General features: G+C 33.5%; 2 protein-coding genes across 4 annotated transcripts; both read right to left on the bottom strand.

Moving 5' to 3' along the window:
* Nucleotides 1–303: 303 nt before the first annotated feature.
* LOC145618627 (uncharacterized) lies at nt 304–806 on the bottom strand. Its single transcript, XM_081673401.1, has one exon. It carries the CDS (start codon nt 790–792, stop codon nt 442–444), a length of 351 nt encoding a protein of 116 aa, XP_081529527.1. The 5' UTR covers nt 793–806; the 3' UTR covers nt 304–441.
* Nucleotides 807–2,116: 1,310 nt separating this feature from the next.
* On the bottom strand, nt 2,117–6,008 carry LOC145618065 (uncharacterized). Of its 3 annotated transcripts, none has more exons than XM_081672844.1 (3): nt 5,926–6,008; nt 5,632–5,743; nt 2,117–3,635 (listed from the first exon to the last, which is right to left on the bottom strand). In XM_081672844.1, the coding sequence occupies exons 2-3, from the start codon at nt 5,720–5,722 to the stop codon at nt 2,290–2,292; spliced, it is 1,437 nt and encodes a 478-aa protein (XP_081528970.1). In that variant the 5' UTR covers nt 5,723–5,743; nt 5,926–6,008; the 3' UTR covers nt 2,117–2,289. The 3 variants fall into 3 exon arrangements, with proteins under 3 accessions (XP_081528970.1, XP_081528971.1, XP_081528972.1); XM_081672845.1 differs by having other exon boundaries at nt 5,632–5,752; nt 5,926–5,968; XM_081672846.1 differs by having other exon boundaries at nt 5,632–5,738; nt 5,926–5,965.
* Between the last annotated feature and the right edge of the window lie 13,229 nt (nt 6,009–19,237).

Here is a 19,237-nt window from a genome sequence, read left to right as displayed (position 1 = left end):
GCAGATATCATTTACCGTATTAAGTCTGTAATATCGTCTACATTACTGTCGTTTGTGACTATCAAAATTAGATAACCGTGACGAAAAGAAAGAAATTTCCAAAGAGGAATACACCTCAGTAACATGTGTACCAGGAAAAAAAGGTACATATATCTAACTTGTCCCTTAGTGAAACATGCCAAGCTGTAATCTCACTATAGATCCCACTTACTCCACCATCCAACCTATCATTCAGTTTATTCACCAAATCATTTAAACCCCTTCAAATTATATCATTAACACATCTCTTTATGTAACCACATTTTCTCTCTCTTCTTTCTCTCTCTAACTCTATCACATTTTTTGCAACATTCAGTTTCCCTTTTAACATTTAATGGCTTCCTTAAACCTTCCCAAAATATTTCTAAATCTCACCATGTTTTACATAACATTCTGCAATGCTTATACAACACATAAAACTACAACATTTAAGCTGTCAACTATAGCAGCTGAACCAAGTGTACTGCCATACTCTCCTCTTTCTTCTGTTTCTCCTGCATTATCACCTGATATTACTCCTCTGTTTCCTACTACACCAACCTCTGCCTCGAACCCGCCTTCATCGGAATCGTCACTTCCAATCATTCCATCAAGTCCAAGCCCCCCTAATCCTGACTCCCTCTCCACCCCTAATCCTGATTCATCACTGCCTTCCTCCATGTCCCCTACAGCATCCATGATACCGGAATCCTCTGCTTTCGCTTCGAAACTATCTGTTGTACTGAGTTCTGCAATGGTGATTCTTGTTTTCATTGCTTTCTGGTGAATTCAGCTTCAAGGTACTGTAATGGTGTAATACTGCACCACCCCACTTTGTATTTTTTTAGCTCACTTTTTGATAAAGTTGGTATATATTTATGTTAATTACTTATATGATTGAGTTGTATTACATTGTACTGTATCTTTTGCAATAATTTCTTAATGTAGGATGATAATTTATTTGAAGTTACTTGAGTAGTTTATAGAATTTATTGTACTAAAAAATAATAAGGGGGACAAACTTTTTTGTTATTTGGTAGAAGTGGAAGAGATTGATGAATTATGAAATTGAATGGAACTTTTTTTTTTTTTGTATTTTTTGGTTTCAAAAGGTGAATGATGAGGCAATAGTTAGTGTCTTTTGTATGTACTAATTCAATGGAAAAGCTGTTTCTTTTCTTAAATTATTATTACTTTGTTAGTCTCCTCCAAAAAGCAACTGATAAATTGCTTTTTGAGGTTTAAAATGAAAAAAAAAGGTTGTTAAAAGCATCTTTACTGTTGATTGTTAAATCACAAGACCTCTCTAGGAATTATTTGGGTTACATGCTATGAGAGTGTTAGGTACGACTTCAAATCCGGTGAATAATCACGTTTAGTGTTGAAAAAAGACTGCCCTAATCTCGGTGTATTTTAACCTTATCAAAAACAAAAAATAAAGTAACACGAAGAACATATTTTGTACAATGAAGTATGAAGTATTCGTCAAGCTTAATGTTCATGAAATTGAGCTTATATCGTATCCATTCTCATTGGACTTATCCCTCTATATGAATTTTGAAACTGATACCCTTGCGTATTTTAGATATATGAAGTTATGAACAAAGTTGTTGTATTTCCTAATGCTTTTATAGTTAATAATTTTATTAAATTTCCTAAAAGTCACTTAGATTGAATGATGAGGAATGTTGAGAAGATAGGCAACTATTATTAAGGGTATGCACAACTACACAAGTATGCAATAGTAGTGCCGAATTGACTAAAAAAACTTGAATACCAATCTTATTTAGTCATTTGAAAGACTTTAGTACATAAATTTTATCATAGAGTATATGAGTTGCACCCTGTAGTAAACACTAGTCTGCTGAAGGTTATCAAATATGAAGTATACGACTCGTAAATCAGTGTTTTAGTGTTTGTAAGGGCGGCAGAACCCTGCAGTTGTTCATGAGTACATTTGTAAAATTATATCATACCCTATATTGTGAGGGATTTGAAAAATGTGACAATATATAATCGTACTTACATATACATTTAAAATAGATCTCAATAGAGAGAAAAAATATATCACATATTATTGTATTAAGATATATGAATACAAGCTGCAATTTTACAATCAGACAAAATCTTCGAACATATGTACGCTACAGTAACATATTATACAACCTAGTACCATAATCCTTATCCTTAATCTAGATTTCAGATCGACCCTATGCCTGCTGGAACAAAACTGTGTTCTAGATGTGCTAATATGTTCGGACGAATGTCAGTTTACTTCAGAGGTACAATACTATCTTGACTGCTCGAAGATAAGTTGAACAATTTGCCCAGATTAACACCCTTGAAAATTTGGTAGTCAGCATTCTTTTTCTTGGGGGAAATATCGACGATTGACTTCTTAAGCATCTTACTCTCCTCCCTGAGAATTTCCATGGCTACACTAAGCTGCCTAATCGCCTCACGTTTCTGCTCATCTTTTTCTGCAAGTGCATCCTTCAGCTGCCTAATTGCCTCTTTATTCTCGGTATCTTTTTCTGTAAGTGCATCAGTCAGCTGCCTTATTGCATCTCTTTTCTCCAAGTCTTTTTCTATCAGTGCATCCTTTAGCTTCCTAATTGCCTCGCGTTTCTCCTCATCTTTTTCAACAAGTGCATCCTTCAGGTGCCTGATTGCCTCTTGCTTCTCTTCATTCTTTGTCTGTCCATTCTCTTTTTTAATATCTTCTCTCAACTTCGCTAACTCAGACTTTGCCTCTTCAAATTGCCTTGCAACTTCTATGTTTTCTTCCTCTTTTAGAACAAGTGCATCCTTCAAGTACCTATTTTTAGTCTCTGCTTCTTCCTCAAACTTCATTAACTCGAACTTTGCCTCCTCAAACTTCTTCGTTACCTCAATTACCTCATCCGCTTTCTTCTTCACCAGCTCCTTCTGATACATGTTCTCTGCCTTTAGACTCTCCATTTCGTCGTTCAACTTTGTCACCTCGTCAAATGGTACTAATAAATCACTAGTTTCCTTCATCAAAACAAGCACATTATCTTCCTTAACTGCAGCCATTTCTTCCCTCATCTCTCGCAGCTTACTGATGTTGTCTGACAACTGCTTTACTAACTCCTCTTTCTCCCCATCTTTCTGCTTGATAATGTTCTTCTGATTCTCATTCTCTTCTCTCAATCGATCCAATTCATCCCTCAGTTTCATCAGTTCATCATAACTAGCCCCACCAGAAAACGGCTTTTCTATCTCCTGATCAATTTGCACAACTTCATCTTCATGATCAGGATCATCTATTTCAGACTCAGCACACTCCTCAGAACTGTACGCCGCCTCAGCAAAGCTATCAAAAGACTTAACTGAGTTAGTAGCAGAGTCAAGCACATATTCATATTCCTCCTTTGGTAGGGAGAGAGAACTTCTCAAGGGGGACCTAACACGAGCACCACGATCACTCTTAAGTAGATCATATCTTTCAGCTAGTGATCTGTGAGCCCGATAAAAGTCCTCCACCATGCTAATAAGCTCTGGCCTTTTCTTGTAATACATCTCTGCACGCTGTGCAAAGGAATCTGCATCTTGCTCTATTAGCTTCAGCATTGAATCTGTCTTCTCATTGAGCTCTGTCATATTAACAGCAATACAAATAAGAACAGCAAACAGGAATTAATACATTGTGTCAATTCAATAAATACAAGAGTTTCAAATTTAGCACAAGGATCTGATAACGTCGATCTATAAACTGATTTAACTTGCAACTGTTGATTTGAAGTGTAATTAAACATGCTAATAATCAAACCGCAATCTTCACTACAAGCATTTTCATGTGTGACTCCATGTACGAACTCACTTCAATTACATTTCTAGTCATGACACACACAAAAGGTCATTCTATCTTGAATTATACTATAAAATTGTATAATAAATATTTCGTATTTATGTTTAAGAGTGATAATTCTAATTTATGTTTAATTATTTGTCTCATTAACTTAGCTAAATCATATTACAAATTCACTATCCCTTTTAAATAGTCCCAAGAGATCCCCTTGAAGCCCCATTTAAAACTTACAAACGTTTGTGAGTACAGATGACAAATAACTCATTCGGATCAAATTCACTTCAGATCAAATTCATGTACTCATAACAATTACTACTTTGACTTTTTTTGTGAGACAATCCTCATCCAATCGATATTAAGTTTAGAGTCGCCGACGAATATATTATAAATCAATGTTTAGAAAAACTCCTAATCCTAAACAAGAAACAAGGTTGCACACTTGCTAGTGATAACTGAAACCAACAAAAGTGGAAAAAAGATGACAAGAAAAAGAAAGAGTGGACCGCCACATAAATACATAATGCACTATCCTTGGTTTAAAAGTTTGAACTAGACAAGACAATTACATCATTTTCTTTGTACAAAAATAACAATTTTAAATAACCATACTTCTATTCAAATTCACAATAGATCGGTCGGTCATAAAGTCAACACTCCACTAGTCACAATTTTTAAATTCACAACTTTTGTACATCTTTTTTAAAAACCTCCAACGGTCGAATTCAACATTCAATTATACTAAAGTAATATTCTGTACATAACTTGTTAGTAACACAACATTTGTGTGCTATGATTCATGTACATAACTTGCTAGCAATTAATTACTTGTATTGAGTAACATTATGAAATTAATTAATTAATTATCCATCCTTAGTTTATGCAGGATTATGAGCTACTTAATACTTAATTACTCCTAAATAAGGTCGGGCATGAATATTATGTGACACTCTCATCCAAGAATTTAGGGATAACGCGATATATTTAAAACAACCCGGAACTAAATTGACTGGACCGGAACTTGTTTAGACCCTTTCCCTACTATGTTTAATTACTTTGACGGAACTTGTTTTGATTTAATAATTGTGTGCTCCCGTCTTTCCCCTCTAAACAACAGAGTGATTGACCAAGTGATTATTGTAATGACATAAACATCAATTCATCAAACATCTGGTAATTATAATGAATTGCATTCAATTTAAATACTTCATTTATCAAAGTAACCTATTACCGGCCTTAAAAAATAACAGGCCACATTTGAATTTAATTATTTTTCTAAATTAAATTAACAATTAATTTGAGTAAGACTTGTTGACTGAAATCATGATTTTTTTTTTTTTTTTTATTTTTTTTTTTTTTTTTTTGGTTCAATGAATTTCATGATTTTTGTGATAGCATAAAACACAGAAATATCACAGATTTTCAGGGAAACAAATCAAGAATCAAGATTTAATTCACAAAATTTATTATATGCCTAAAGTGTAAAGATTGTGACTTTGAAACACACTTATAATCAAGAATCAAAATTTAATTTTCAAAATGCACAAACAGAGAATTCATAACCCAGAAATTATGGACTAAAAACAAGTAAAAATGTAATCTTTATTAACCCAAATATGCTGAACCCAAACAACCCACAAATTAAATTCCTCCTTCCGTCCAAATTAATAGTCACGGCACACTGCCGATAACATAATTTGAACTAGTAACGTGACAACTGAACCAGAACACGAATAAAACACGAAAAAAATTCTTAAAACCAAAATTAATGGTAAAAGAAGAACCTTTGACAGCAGATTCAAGCCAAGGAGAACACTTTGCACTATTGTAACTGTCAAACCACCAACAATGAGAAGATTGCTTCTTTGTCTCCATTTCTTTGTCGTTCTACCTTCACTTTTTTCCCTCAATTTTCATCAAATAAAACAACAACAAACCAACTTAGCACAAGAATTCAATCAAAAAAAATATATACCCAATTATCCAATTTTCTTAAAAAAGATTTAAATTAACAAGAATACAAAATAATTCAAGAGCAACAAGGAAATTATTGAAAAGGGAAAAATAAAAATAAAAACCTGAAAAAAGAATGGCAGAAGGAGGAGCGTTCTTGAGTTTGTCTTTCTCTCTGTTTGTGTTGGTGTTTTGAGTGAAACAGGGGTTTTAAATTGAACGCAGTTTACAAGAAATTGGACTCTCGATTTTCGTAATTTTTTGTCAAATTCCAACATTTTTTTAATGTTTTATGGCAAATGGGAATTTGACACGTGTAGGGGAATGAAATCGTTTGGGATTTTAATTTTGGGGGATTTCTTACCATGAAATTAAGGATATAATCTTTATTACAATTATGTGAGTCAAATTTTTAAAAATTTGACCATAAATCACAGTCACTTATACTCTCCGTTTTTAAATAATTTATATTTGTACTCCCTTCGTCCCCAAAATTTTGATCATTTTGGGTTGATTTTGCGGTTATTAAAAATTTAAATAACATAAATAAAAACGTTTTGGAAAGATAAATTTACATGGAGTTTGTAAAAAATTAGAGAGATAAAGTATTAAAAATACATGAAAAAACAAAATTTATAAGCTAATTTTGCAAAAATATTGTTGTAAATTGGTGGGTAATTTAATACAAATAGGTGGATCATTTTGGGACTAATATTAGGCTAAAAGGGTCGAAGTTTTGGGGACGGAGGAAGTACTTATTTAACAATATTAATTATTTAGAAACGGAATACATACAAACAATACTGCCTTCGTTTCTTTTTAGTTGACACGTTTCTTTAGTCACGTTTTCCAATGCACTTATTCAATTATTAATATCTTTAATTATCGATAACCAAAAATTATGAAAAGTTGACATTTTGAAAGTATATAACGTGACGAATCTAACAAGATCCCACATGACTATATTTTCCATTACGTATAGCACAAAACAAGGTCAAAGAGAGGTAAGTGAATAGTGCAAAAGTCAAAACGTGTCAACTAAATAAAAACAGAGGTAGTATAAAGTAATTATATGAAATCTTGTTAGATTGATTTCAATGACGATTATTTAAAATCATACTCCCTCCGTCCTTTATTGATAGTTCCTTATAGCCAATTTTAAGTCCCAAAATAATAGTCTCATTTGCTTTTTATCAAAAAGTACCATCTATAACTAATACTAAAGTTGAAATCGCTGACATCATTCTCTTCCTAAATTGTGCACATGGCATGCTCTCATAAAAACAAAATCCCGCCTAAATGTATGATGACATCATTTTATTATTTTTTTTTTCTTTTGTGCTAAGGGTATGTTCTATTCACCTTATTCTCACTTATTTCAGGTGTAATAAGTTAAGATAAGTTCAGTTAAATTTAGATAAGTTCATATCAGGTTAATCAGTTCTGATAAAGGTTACCTAAGTATAAATTACAACTAAAATAAGTTTTAATAAGTTCAGGTAAGTTCAGATAAGTGAAAATCAGGTGAATAGAACGCACCTTAAATCCTTCCATCTATTATGCCTAGAAAATAGTACAAGTATTAGAAGATATTTACCAAAGTCAAACCTATAAATATCTATACTAATATATTAAAATGCGTTTCTAAAAAAGTGTAACACCCCGACCCCAAACAAATTAGGGAGGGGTCTATTGTCACGAAATGCGCATCGAGGGCCAACAACTGTCCCCACATACCAACACAAGTCCTTCCGGCGCATTTTGTCCTCATTCATGCGCACCCCGGGAAAACTTCCCAGGAGGTCACCCATCCCAAGACTACTCCTGTAACACCCTAGAAATTCCTTTCCATCAAAATACGTTTTACCCTCTTAAAAATACCATTTAGGAATATCTAAGACATTACCGCCACCGTAAAAACGGTTAAGGCAATTATCAAAGACACACAGCGGAAGTTTTGAAAGTCAAACTAAGGAATAACGCAAATATTAAAAACCGAACCAAACGAAAGTAAAGTTGGAAATCAACAAAACCAAGTTAAATATTAACTACTACAACTTGGAACCTTCATGGCCCTTATTCAAAACCGTCAAAACCAAAATGATGTTAGTCCAACAAATAACAAAACATATTATTCAAAACTTAAGCATATCACATCCTAATGAAAACTAGCATAATTCTCTCTTCACTCATGCCCCATCATGAACATGCTTCAATACCTGAAAAGAGAATCTCTACTTGCCCCCACTACTCTCCATTAAGATGGATCATCGTAGGGCCAAGATAAAGACATAGCCAGACACAACAAAACACACAATCAGCAAAGCTGAGTACATAAGCGTATGTAAACACACTATCATGCAACTCCTAGCATTACACACACTAACCTCAATGCACCTGTTTACAAGCACGCACAACAAACTGCAAGACTCTTAAATTGAACACTACATAATTTATTAAGCGTTGATTACGCATCGAACGGGTTTCTAACTTGACTAAACCTTCCTCAATGAAATGAGGACCACTGACACGGGAGCTAACCGTGCCAGCATCACCTGTGCCACATCCTTGGGTGGCGGAATTCCAGCGCATAACAATAATAATAAAAATAAAAGGAATGTACAGCGTCCTGTACTCCATTAGAAGTTATGATGAAATATAAAGTCACATAACTCCCCCCATATGTTCATACTCAAGGTATATACGTTCCAAGAGTTTTGGTGCGTAATCTCTTTCACTTTACGTTATTTACATATTATTAGACTTGGTGATGACTCTCAAGCATAACAATTCAATCATCAATAATATTTCAACCATTCAAACATACCAATTTAATTCTTGAATATTTAGTGACCACATAATATTTAATGTTGAACCCCTTTTAATACTACCTCAGTGTCTTAGACACTGTAAACGCATAAAGCGCCAACAATCCTATCCTTTGGTGTTTAAAACACCTTAAGTGCTCAAAGGCACCAACATACAATTTATTCCTTGTGTACATAGACACTTATTTAGCTCCTTCTTCATGCTTAAAGCATCAATAAAAATTATATGAATCATAATAAAATTCCTTTTCAATAATCCAAACATAATTAAACTATTAGTTTGATTAACCATGCTCTCTATCATGCCATAAATAAATATGTAGTCCATATAATCATGCCAAAATATAATTTTCCAATCCATAAATCATCTCAAACAATTCATGCTTCACAATTCAATCACCAATACCAATAATTCACAATTCAATACATGAACCTTAGCATGATGCTACTTATAATTGATTGAATTTAAGCCTAGCATGATTCTACATCATCAGAATATGCTAAGTACGCGAACGTACCTTGAATATGATCTTAAATTCGCCACGACTAGTAAAAATCGCTTACTTCAAAGTCTCCTACACATTAAAATTATAATAGTGTATCAAAGTCCACTCTAAACAAATTTCCAGCAATATATACAATTTTAAAACCCTTCATAAATTAATTAGAATAAGCTGAAATTATATTTAGAACACCATAATTAAGTCCCCTTTAATGGGTAATTTAAATTCCCTTTAAAAACATAAAATTTAGGTTTCTACTTAAAATTCCTGCACTATATTTATAATTAAAACTTGCTGAAAATCAATCTTAAAGTACTTAAATTAAAGGTCTAAACATAATTACATCATATACTTTCATAATTTCATAAATCAAGAATCTAGGGTTTCAAAAATTGGGGCTTTTTAATTAAAATCAAATCTGAAAATTAATTAACATAATTACAATATTCAAACATCAAGTTTTAAATCCCAAAACTCAAAGTTTATAATTAGATCTAAGCATAGATTAAATAGGAACAAGAAGATTACATTTTTTTTTTTCGAGAGGCAGCCACGGCAGCAGCAGCCACCGCGGCAAGGCTGGGCTGCTGCAGCCTGCCGCTACAGCTGCTGGCCGTGCGCCGGCGGCTGTGGTGGTGTGCGGTGGTGGTCCGGCCACGCGTGTGGTGTGAGGCGTGGTGGCCGGCCGTGAGAAGGGGAAGGGAAGAAGAAGAAAAAAGAAAGAAAAGTAAGGGAGAAAAGGGGAGAAACTTACCTTGGGTTTTCTCCACTCCGGGCAAAGTTAATTTGCCTCATAAGTGGGATATTTATACCCCTTTTTACCCTAAACTTTCCTATTATAAAAATATATTAATAAAATGCTTTAATTAAAAATATTATAACTACTTAAATACTTCATTAAATACATACTTTAAATAAAAATACGTATAAAATACGGGATATTACAACTCCCAACCAAGCACACTTAACTATGGAGTATTCTTAGCATATGAGCTCCCTAAAAGGAAGATGCATCTTGTTGATATGAGTAGTATATCAAACTCCTTTAAAGCAATCATGAGGGGTATTACAAAAAGTCTATGTGCCACGTAGCCCCCTTCATAACGCCACATTATCTACTTAACTACTTATTACGCCATATCACCCACTCAACGCTACGTGGCTCTACCTTCCACATATTTCTCATTGCATGTCATGCACTTATATTAAAAAAAATGTTCTCCGCAAGATTTGAAGCAACCTTTAATTTTAAAGTTGAGACTCTTACCACCAAGCTATAGAATATTTTATATTACCTTTTGAAACAAATTTTAGAAATATATCTACCTCCGTTACATATTTGTTGCAACTTTGGAATATTTTATCTCTCACAGATATTGCCCAAAGTTGCAACTAATATGTAACGGAGGTAGTATAACAGATTATTTACAAGAAAAATATTAATGACCTGGGCCATAAAGAGATGTTGTGTAGGTGATGAGGTGTCATGAAATGTTTGTGAAGTGATGTAGCGTAATTTAAAAGTAACTATGTCACACAACTTGGACGTTTTTATAAACACATTTTAATATATAAACTAGCTTAGTAGTGTGTAGCCCGAGCGATGCCCCAAGTTGCTAATTATGTTAAATTAAAGATGTCAATCAAAGTCGGTTGAGATGGTAAATGTATTGGAGGTTACCGGTTCGATTCTCGCTCAAAGCATAATTTATTTTGTTAAATGAAGTGACAAGCTTATGTTGTGCTTAAACCTTTGAATATAGTGACATGACATTGTACAAATACTTTGAAGTGTGCCACGTGGCACCAATAAAAAAAGAGAGATATAATATTTTAACTAGTGTTCAGCCCGGGCGTTGCTCCGGGTGTTACTTTGAGTATTTTTATCATATTTATTATCAAAGAGCTTGAAAGAATTTTTTTATTGTTGGAAATTATAATACTCGTATTACCATAACAATAATAAATAGTTTTGAATAATTTTTGCTTTTATTTCTAATATGTATTTAAATATTTATGTGCATAGAGAGAAAAACATAAGCTTATATCTTGGATGGTAGTAGGTTGGTCTTCATTCAATGAGGTCGATCTTGTGTTCAAACCTTATTGTATGCATTTTTTGTTAACCATGACATGAAACAAAAATATGCTAGAAGAACACATGGCACATTTTTAGAAACGCTTTTTATATATTAAGCAATTTTTGCTTAATATATAAGTATAGATGTAGCTTTTTGCCAAAAAAAAAAGGAAGTGTAACACTTATTAACACACGGCCGAATTTGGTAAGTGTAACACTTATTATAACACAGAGGAAGTAGTATAGATTAGTTTTTATTATTGACCTAGTTATTGACCCGGCGATGCCCCAGATCACTATAATTTGATAAGTTTGATGAAATTAATTTAGAAGAGTTGATGTTGAACAATATTCATTACTAAATGAAAATATATTAAGAGGTTATATGAAAAGTTTTTCAAATAAATTAAACACTTAATATTATATAGCATTTTTTTTGACAAGAATATTATATAGCATTAAAGTTAGACCAATAAAGAGTTTTTTGTTAAAGAGATTATACATTAATACAATTCATCAATATGGTGAGAGAAAAGGGATGATACGTAGGATGACATGTAGTGCATATGTGGCATATGGGTGACACATGTCGTTAGCATGTTGTCCCCATGAGTTTTAATAATATTATTATAGATAGATGTAGATGTGTTTTTTTAATAATTAAATCATTTGGTTTACACTAATGTACATTTCATTTTCATATGTATAACATGCTTAATAATGGGCTAAAATGGTTAAATAGCCAACTTTGTTATAAGTAGTTGGATGTTCGAATCCCCAAAACCTTTTATTTTTCTATGAAGTAATGTGGGTTGCTTGGACATGTAGGGATGGCGACGGGTCGGATCTGGACCGGGTCTAGATCGACCCGGATCCGTCGGGTCTGGAAAATGAAGACCCGGATCTAGATCCGACGGGTCCAACGGATCCGGCTTCGGATCCGGGTCCAAAACGGGTCCAATATATTTTGCCTAATTTTTTGCAAAAATTTAATATTTGGGTCAAAAAATGCATTTAAAACTTCCGTCGGGGGGTTATTAAGTTCAACCTAAATTATAATTATGCAACTAATCCAAAAACACAAAGTAACCAACTAATACACTTATATTTTGAAATAAAAATTATAAATAATGATAAATGTACGATTTTACAAATGAGATAGTAAATTTGATATAAGGCATTGAAAATTCATCTCTTGAAAGGGCTTTATCAATATTAACATTGTCAACATTTTTAATAAGGAAACAAATAATTATAGTTTTTTTAAAATAAAAAAATAAAAAACGGGTAAACGGATCTGGATCCGGGTCTGGGGGCAAGACCCGGATCCAGATCCGTTTTTTTCAGCAGGACCCGGATCCGACCCGGATCCGTCGGGTCCAAAATTTGAAGACCCAGATCCGTGAAAAACGGATCTGGATCCACGGATCCGGGCCGGGTCCAGATCCACTGCCATCCCTAATGACATGGCGTCATAACGATTAAGGTTAATTAAGTGATGATGTAGCATTAAGAGATAACGGGTAGGTGATGTGGCGTCATGAATTATTTGTGAGGTGACATGGCGTAATATAAAAGGAATTATGTACATAGACGTTTTTATAAATGCGTTTTAATATATAAAATAAACTAGTTTTTTAGCCCCAGCAATGCCTCGGATTATAACATGTATTACAATAAATATGAATGTAATACCTGAGATTCAAAACCATGATTTATTATATTCTTTTAATATCTATTTTACTAAGTACGAATGTTTTATTTTAAGATTATATTATTTCGGAAGCTAATTTTATGAACGAAAGTAATTTATTTTAAAATTTATTTTCGGTCAAATGATATTTTATGTTTCGTTTAATATTTAAAGATTTTCATCAAGCCCTATACTTTTACCGAGACAATGAAATGACCAAAGTGCCCTCGCTCACCTAAAGAGACAAAACCCATATCTTGTTTCTCCATCTCCCTCACGGTTAAGGGATTGATAATACAAAGTCTAATTTTACTTCTTTATATAATTGGTTGCTTAAAACCCCATGATTATCCGTTAGCAATTTGGTCTTATCATCCTTTTCTTAATGTTCTAGCAATAATACACCATAAGTATTAAACGTTACCTCCTTTACAATTAAGTTTTCAAGAGAATAAGAAGACAACACCCACCCCTTCCTAATTCTTCAGTCATGGTTAAGAAATGACTTGGGATAAGATCAAGTTTTGCCTCATCCAATTTCTACTACAATAAAACTATAGTTATCACTACTTCATGCATGGTTAAGGCAAAGAGGACTACTTCAATTCATCCTTCGAAAATTCTCTGTTCTCATACTGAGAACGAAATTTGTTTATCAGGGGGTATTTTTCGTGAATAAATCAATAACTTTTTCATTATTGTGGGCTCCATAAAAAAATAAAGTTTAATAATGTAACATCCTAGAAATTCCTTTCCTTTAAAATACACTTTCCCCTCTTGAAAATACGTTTAAGGAATATCTAAGACACTACCGCCACCGTGAAAACGGCTAAGGCAACAATCAAAGACACACAGCGGAAGACTTGAAAGTCAAAACTAAGAAATAACACAATTTAAAAACCGAACTAATCAAAAGTAAAGTTGAAAATCAACAAAACCAAGTTAAATAAAATCCACTACAACTTGGAACCACTTAAGGCCCTTATTCAAAAACCGATCAATCAAATAATAGTGTTAGTCCAACAATCAATAAAACAAAATATCCAAAACATAAACATTTCACATCCTAGTGAAACTAGCATAATTCTCTCTTCACTCATGCCCCATCATGAACATGCCTCAATACCTGAAAAGAGTATCTCTACTTGCCCCCACTACTCTCCATTAAAATGGATCATCGTAGGGCCAAGATAAAGACATAGCCAGACACAAACAATACACACAATCAGCAAAGCTGAGTACATAAGCGTATTTAAATACACTAACATGCAACTCCTAGCATCACACATACTTACCTCATTGCACCTGTTTACAAGCACACACAACAAACAACAAAACTCTTTAACTGGACACTAAATAATTTATTTAGCGTTGATTACGCATCGAACGGGTTTCCAACTAAACCAAACCTACCTCAATAAATTGAGGCCCACTGACACGTGAGCTAACCGTGCCAGCATCACCTATGCCACATCCATTGGTGGCGGAATTCTAGCGCATAATAATAATAATAATAATAATAATAATAATAATAATAAAAGGGAATATACAGCGTCCTGTACTCCATTAGAAGTTATGGTTAAATATAAAACCCCATAACTCTCCCCATATGTTCATACTCAAGGTATATACGTTCCAAGAGTTTTGGTGTGTAATCTCTTTCACTTTACGTTGTTTACATATTATTAGACTTGGTGATGACTCTCAAAGCATAACAATTCAATCATCAATAATAATTCAACCATTCAAACATACCAATTTAATTCTTGAATATTTAGTGACCACATAATATTTAATGTTGAACCCTTTTTAATTCTACCTCAGTGTCAAAGACACCTTAAACGCATAAAGCGCCAACAATCCTATCCCTCGGTGTTAAAAACACCTTAAGTGCACAAAGGCACCAACATACAATTTATTCCTTGTGTGCATAGACACTTATATAGCTCCTTCCTCATGCTTAAAGCATCAATAAAAATTATATGAACCATAATAAAATTCCTTTTCAATAATCCAAACATAATTAAACAATTAGTTTGATTAAATATGCTCTCTATCATGCCATACATAAATATGTAGTCCATATAATCATGCCAAAATATAATTTTCCAATCCATAGATCATCACAAATAATTCATGCTTCACAATTCAATGACCAACACCAATAATTCACAATTCAATACATGAACCTTAGCATGATACTACTTGCAATTGATTGAAATTAAGCCTAGCATGATCCTACATCATCAAAAATATGCTAAGTACGCGAACGTACCTTGAATATGATCTTAAATTCGCCACGACTAGTAAAAATCGCTTACTTCAAAGTCTCCTACATGTACATTAAAATTATAATAGTGTATCAAAGTCCACTCTAAACAAATTTCCAGCAATATATACAATTTTAAAACCCTTCATAAATTAATTAGAATAAGCTGAAATTATATTTAGAACACCATAATTAAGTCCCCTTTAATGGGTAATTTAAATTTCCTTTAAAAACATAATATTTAGGTTTCTACATAAAATTCCTGCACTATTTTTATAATTAAAACTTGCTGAAAATTAGTCTTAAAGCACTTAAATTGAAGATCTAAATATTAATACATCATATACTTTCATAATTTCATAAATCAAGAACCTAGGGTTTCAAAAATTGGGGCTTTTTAATTAAAACCAAATCTGAAAATTAATTAACATAATTACAACATTCAAACATCAAAATTTAATCCCAAAACTCATAATTTATAATTAGATCTAAGCGTAGATTAAATTAAATTAAGAAAGATTATTTTTTTTTCGAGAGCCAAACACGGCAGCAGCAGCCACCTGCCGCCTGCGTGCCGCCGCAGCTGCTGGCCGTGCGCCGGTGGCTGTGGTGGTGTGCGGTGGTGGTCCGGCCACGTGTGTGGCTGTGGTGGTGGCCGGCCGTGAGAAAGGGGAAGGGGAAGAGGAAGAAAATAAAGAAAGAAAAGTAAGGAGAAAAGGGGAGAAGCTTACCTTGGGTTTTCTCCACTCTGGGCAAAGTTGATTTGCCTCATAAGTGGGATATTTATACCCCTTCTCTACCAACCCTTTTACCCTAAACTTTCCTCTTTTAATTTTCCTAATCCCTTCCCAAATAAAACTTGTTAAAATTAAACTTTCTTAAATTAAAACCCCATCTTTTAAAATAAAATAATTAAATAAACTTTCCTTTTATAATAATATTAATAAAAATGCTTTAATTAAAATGATTATAACTAATTAAATATTTCATTAAATACATACTTTAAATAAAATACGTATAAAAATACGGGGTATTACAAATAAAGTAGTTAATTTATTTACAAAAACGCCATAGAAGAACCAAACATATGAGAATTCAATCTTTATCGTTTGTTGCTCAATTTCCATGATTATCACATTGCAAACTCTATCGCTTATTATTTTCTTCTTGTAAGCTTATTAACAACACTTAATACTCCTACCATTATTCCAACCACTAAAGAAGCTAACAACACCATGGCTACCGCTCATCATTCACTATCTATCATTCATGATTTTGTTTTCACCCACCAAAAATAGTCTCCTAACTAAGGGTCTGTTCACATTTACTTAATTTCAGTTCAGTTCAGTTCAGCTCCAATCAGTTCAGTTCAGTTCAGTTTAGCTCCTAATTTCCTTCTCATAAAATATTCATTTCAGCTCAATTCAGTTCAGTTCAGCTCCAATCAGTTCAGTTTAGTTCAGCTCAGTTCAGTAAATATGAACGGGGCCTAAGTTCTTGAACTGCCTTTTAAAAAACCCAAAGTAGGTTTACTCTTTTTGCTTGTAACTTCATTATCTCCAATGGTGATACTCAACTTTGAGTATTGAAATACAAAATGAGTTATTTTTTACCTCCAATGGTGACACCCAACCCACTTCTCAATTTAGCAACTCATGTGAAGTCTAATTTCCCAATGGTGAGACTTTCAAAAGTATACTAATGTCACTTTCAATTTATGATCCACCAAATCATATTATAAGTTTTTTTTACAAAAAAAATAAAATTAAGTTAAAACTTACGTAAATTATAAAACATATTATAATATTGATAAGGGCCCACACTTTTTGTCAAACGAGATTCAAAGTTGAGTATCTAAATTTAGCAACTTTCTTTTGGAGTTGTTAAGTTTAGATACCAGCTTATTGGTATACTTTGCAAAAATACCCTCTCTCTCCTAAAAAAACTTACTTGAGTCTCACCATTGAAGAGGGTCTAAAGTTTGACGTTTACTTTAATTTTGTGTAGAACTATCCTAAAGATAGGCCGTGTTGTGAACAACTACCCGTTTATAAAAATGTTGTTTACAACTATCCATAAGATAGCAAAAGTCTGTTTAGTACTACCCATAAATGTTTTTCGTCCAATTGAGCCGTTTGTGGGGCCCAATCCTACAGTTTACATCCATTAACCCCCCCTCTTAACTATCTCTCTTCCTTCATTTACTGTTCCTCCATTTTTTGCTCCTCTTCTTTGCCCTCCACCTTTCAACATCTTAATTTAACCTAAGCAAATCTCTAAATCCAACCCCTTATTAGAAATTTATGTAATTTGTGGCAATTATAGATTGTTGCGCATAATTTGGGAAACCCTACTTTTTAGTGGCTCAAATTAAAACCCCAACTTTTTAATTGACGAAATAAGCAAACCCCTAATCCAATTAAAGCCACAAACCCTAAAAATTAAGATCCCCAAACTAAATTGTAGTCCTAAACCCTAAATTGAATCCATGACTATGTTAATTAATGATTTGTAGTAAAATGAAAAACTCTAAACCAATTAATTAGACAAAGAATTAAAATAATAGCTTAAATCATTACCCAATTTAGTGAGAAATTATGTTGAATTGCTCAAATTATTTTATTCCTCTTGGGTTTTTGGATGAGTTTGGAGGGAAAATAATTGAAGGAGGAGAGATTGAGTGGAAATCCGTAGGAGTGGGCCCCACCATCCCACAATCGGCTCAATTGACAAAAACCGTTTATGGGTAGTGCTAGACAAACTTTTGCCATCTTACTGTTAGTTGTAAACAATATTTTAAAAAATGGGTAGTTGTTCACAAAACAATCTATCTTTAGAGTAGTTCTACACAAATTGAAAACTACTATTATTTCTTAAATTAATGATTATGGTAGCATTTGCTTTTAAATGGGCATACTGTCATATACTTATATAACTTACGTAGTAATACTCATTTCTCAATAAGTTTTTTATTTTTTTATTTTTTTTTACCATAAGCTCTAATAAACAACAAAACACGCCAAAGAAAACACAGTCACACTAAAAAGACCTAAAATAAATTGTCGTGGGCGAGCCCTCACAATCAACCAGTGAGCAGGAGAAACCCATTAACGTTGAACTTTGCAGATCCGACAAGCTTCGAACTTCAAAAGAGTAGAGCTAATGTCCTGAAGTAACCAAACATGGGCAACATCCGCGGAACGTAAATGACAAACAAGGGAGACAAGAACAACACATTCAATGTAGATAAGGAGGCGACAAACACCTCTCTGAAAGGCCATATGAAGACCTCCCAAACAGGCCTACAATTTCTCTTGAAGAGCAGAGGAAGTCCTACAAGCTCTGGCACACCCTCCTAATACTCTATCCGAAGAGGCCTCCCGAAGACACCAACCAATGCCAGTACAATTGTCCACTGCCAACAAGGCACCATCAAACATAAGACACACATCAAGATCATCAGAAGGATCCCCCCGCAAACAAACAGTATGTAAAGAAGGAGAAAGAAAAGGGATAGATCTCCGTAGATTGACAACTTTGGAACAAAAATCAAGGGCCTGAAACCAAGGCATGAGAGCAAGACGCCTAATTAAAAATGACGCTATTACGAGTAAGCCACACAGCTCAAAGCAAGGAGAAAAAAGTAATTAACCCTTCACAGTTATTAGAGGCAGTAAACCCCGAAACTAAATCAATGAACAACATATTGAACGGCTTTGCACTGAGGAAATGTCTATCAAAACCCATAGGACCACAAACTAGCAGGTGAGCAGAGAAGGAGCAATCACGAAACAAATGAGAAATTTTCTTAGGCTGTTGATTACATAACACACACATCAAATTCACAAGCAACCCACGGTTTCGCAAGACTGGATAAAGCGGTAATGCATTATGAAGTAATTTCCACCCTAACATTTTAAACTTAGGAAGAATACGGAGACCCCAAAAGTGTTTCCACCAATCTGATGGAATTGAAGCAGAGGCAGTTGAAACAGAGAGCTGCCTAATCAGCAAAGCATATGCTGATTAGGTAGACAACATGCCATCTCTAGTAAACTTCCAAT

This window comes from Chenopodium album, chromosome 26 (assembly GCF_948465745.1).
Source record: "Chenopodium album chromosome 26, dcCheAlbu1.1, whole genome shotgun sequence".
Taxonomy (NCBI): Eukaryota; Viridiplantae; Streptophyta; class Magnoliopsida; order Caryophyllales; family Amaranthaceae; genus Chenopodium; species Chenopodium album.
Note: the sequence above shows the minus strand (reverse complement) of the source record. Positions and strands in the feature narration are given on the sequence as shown.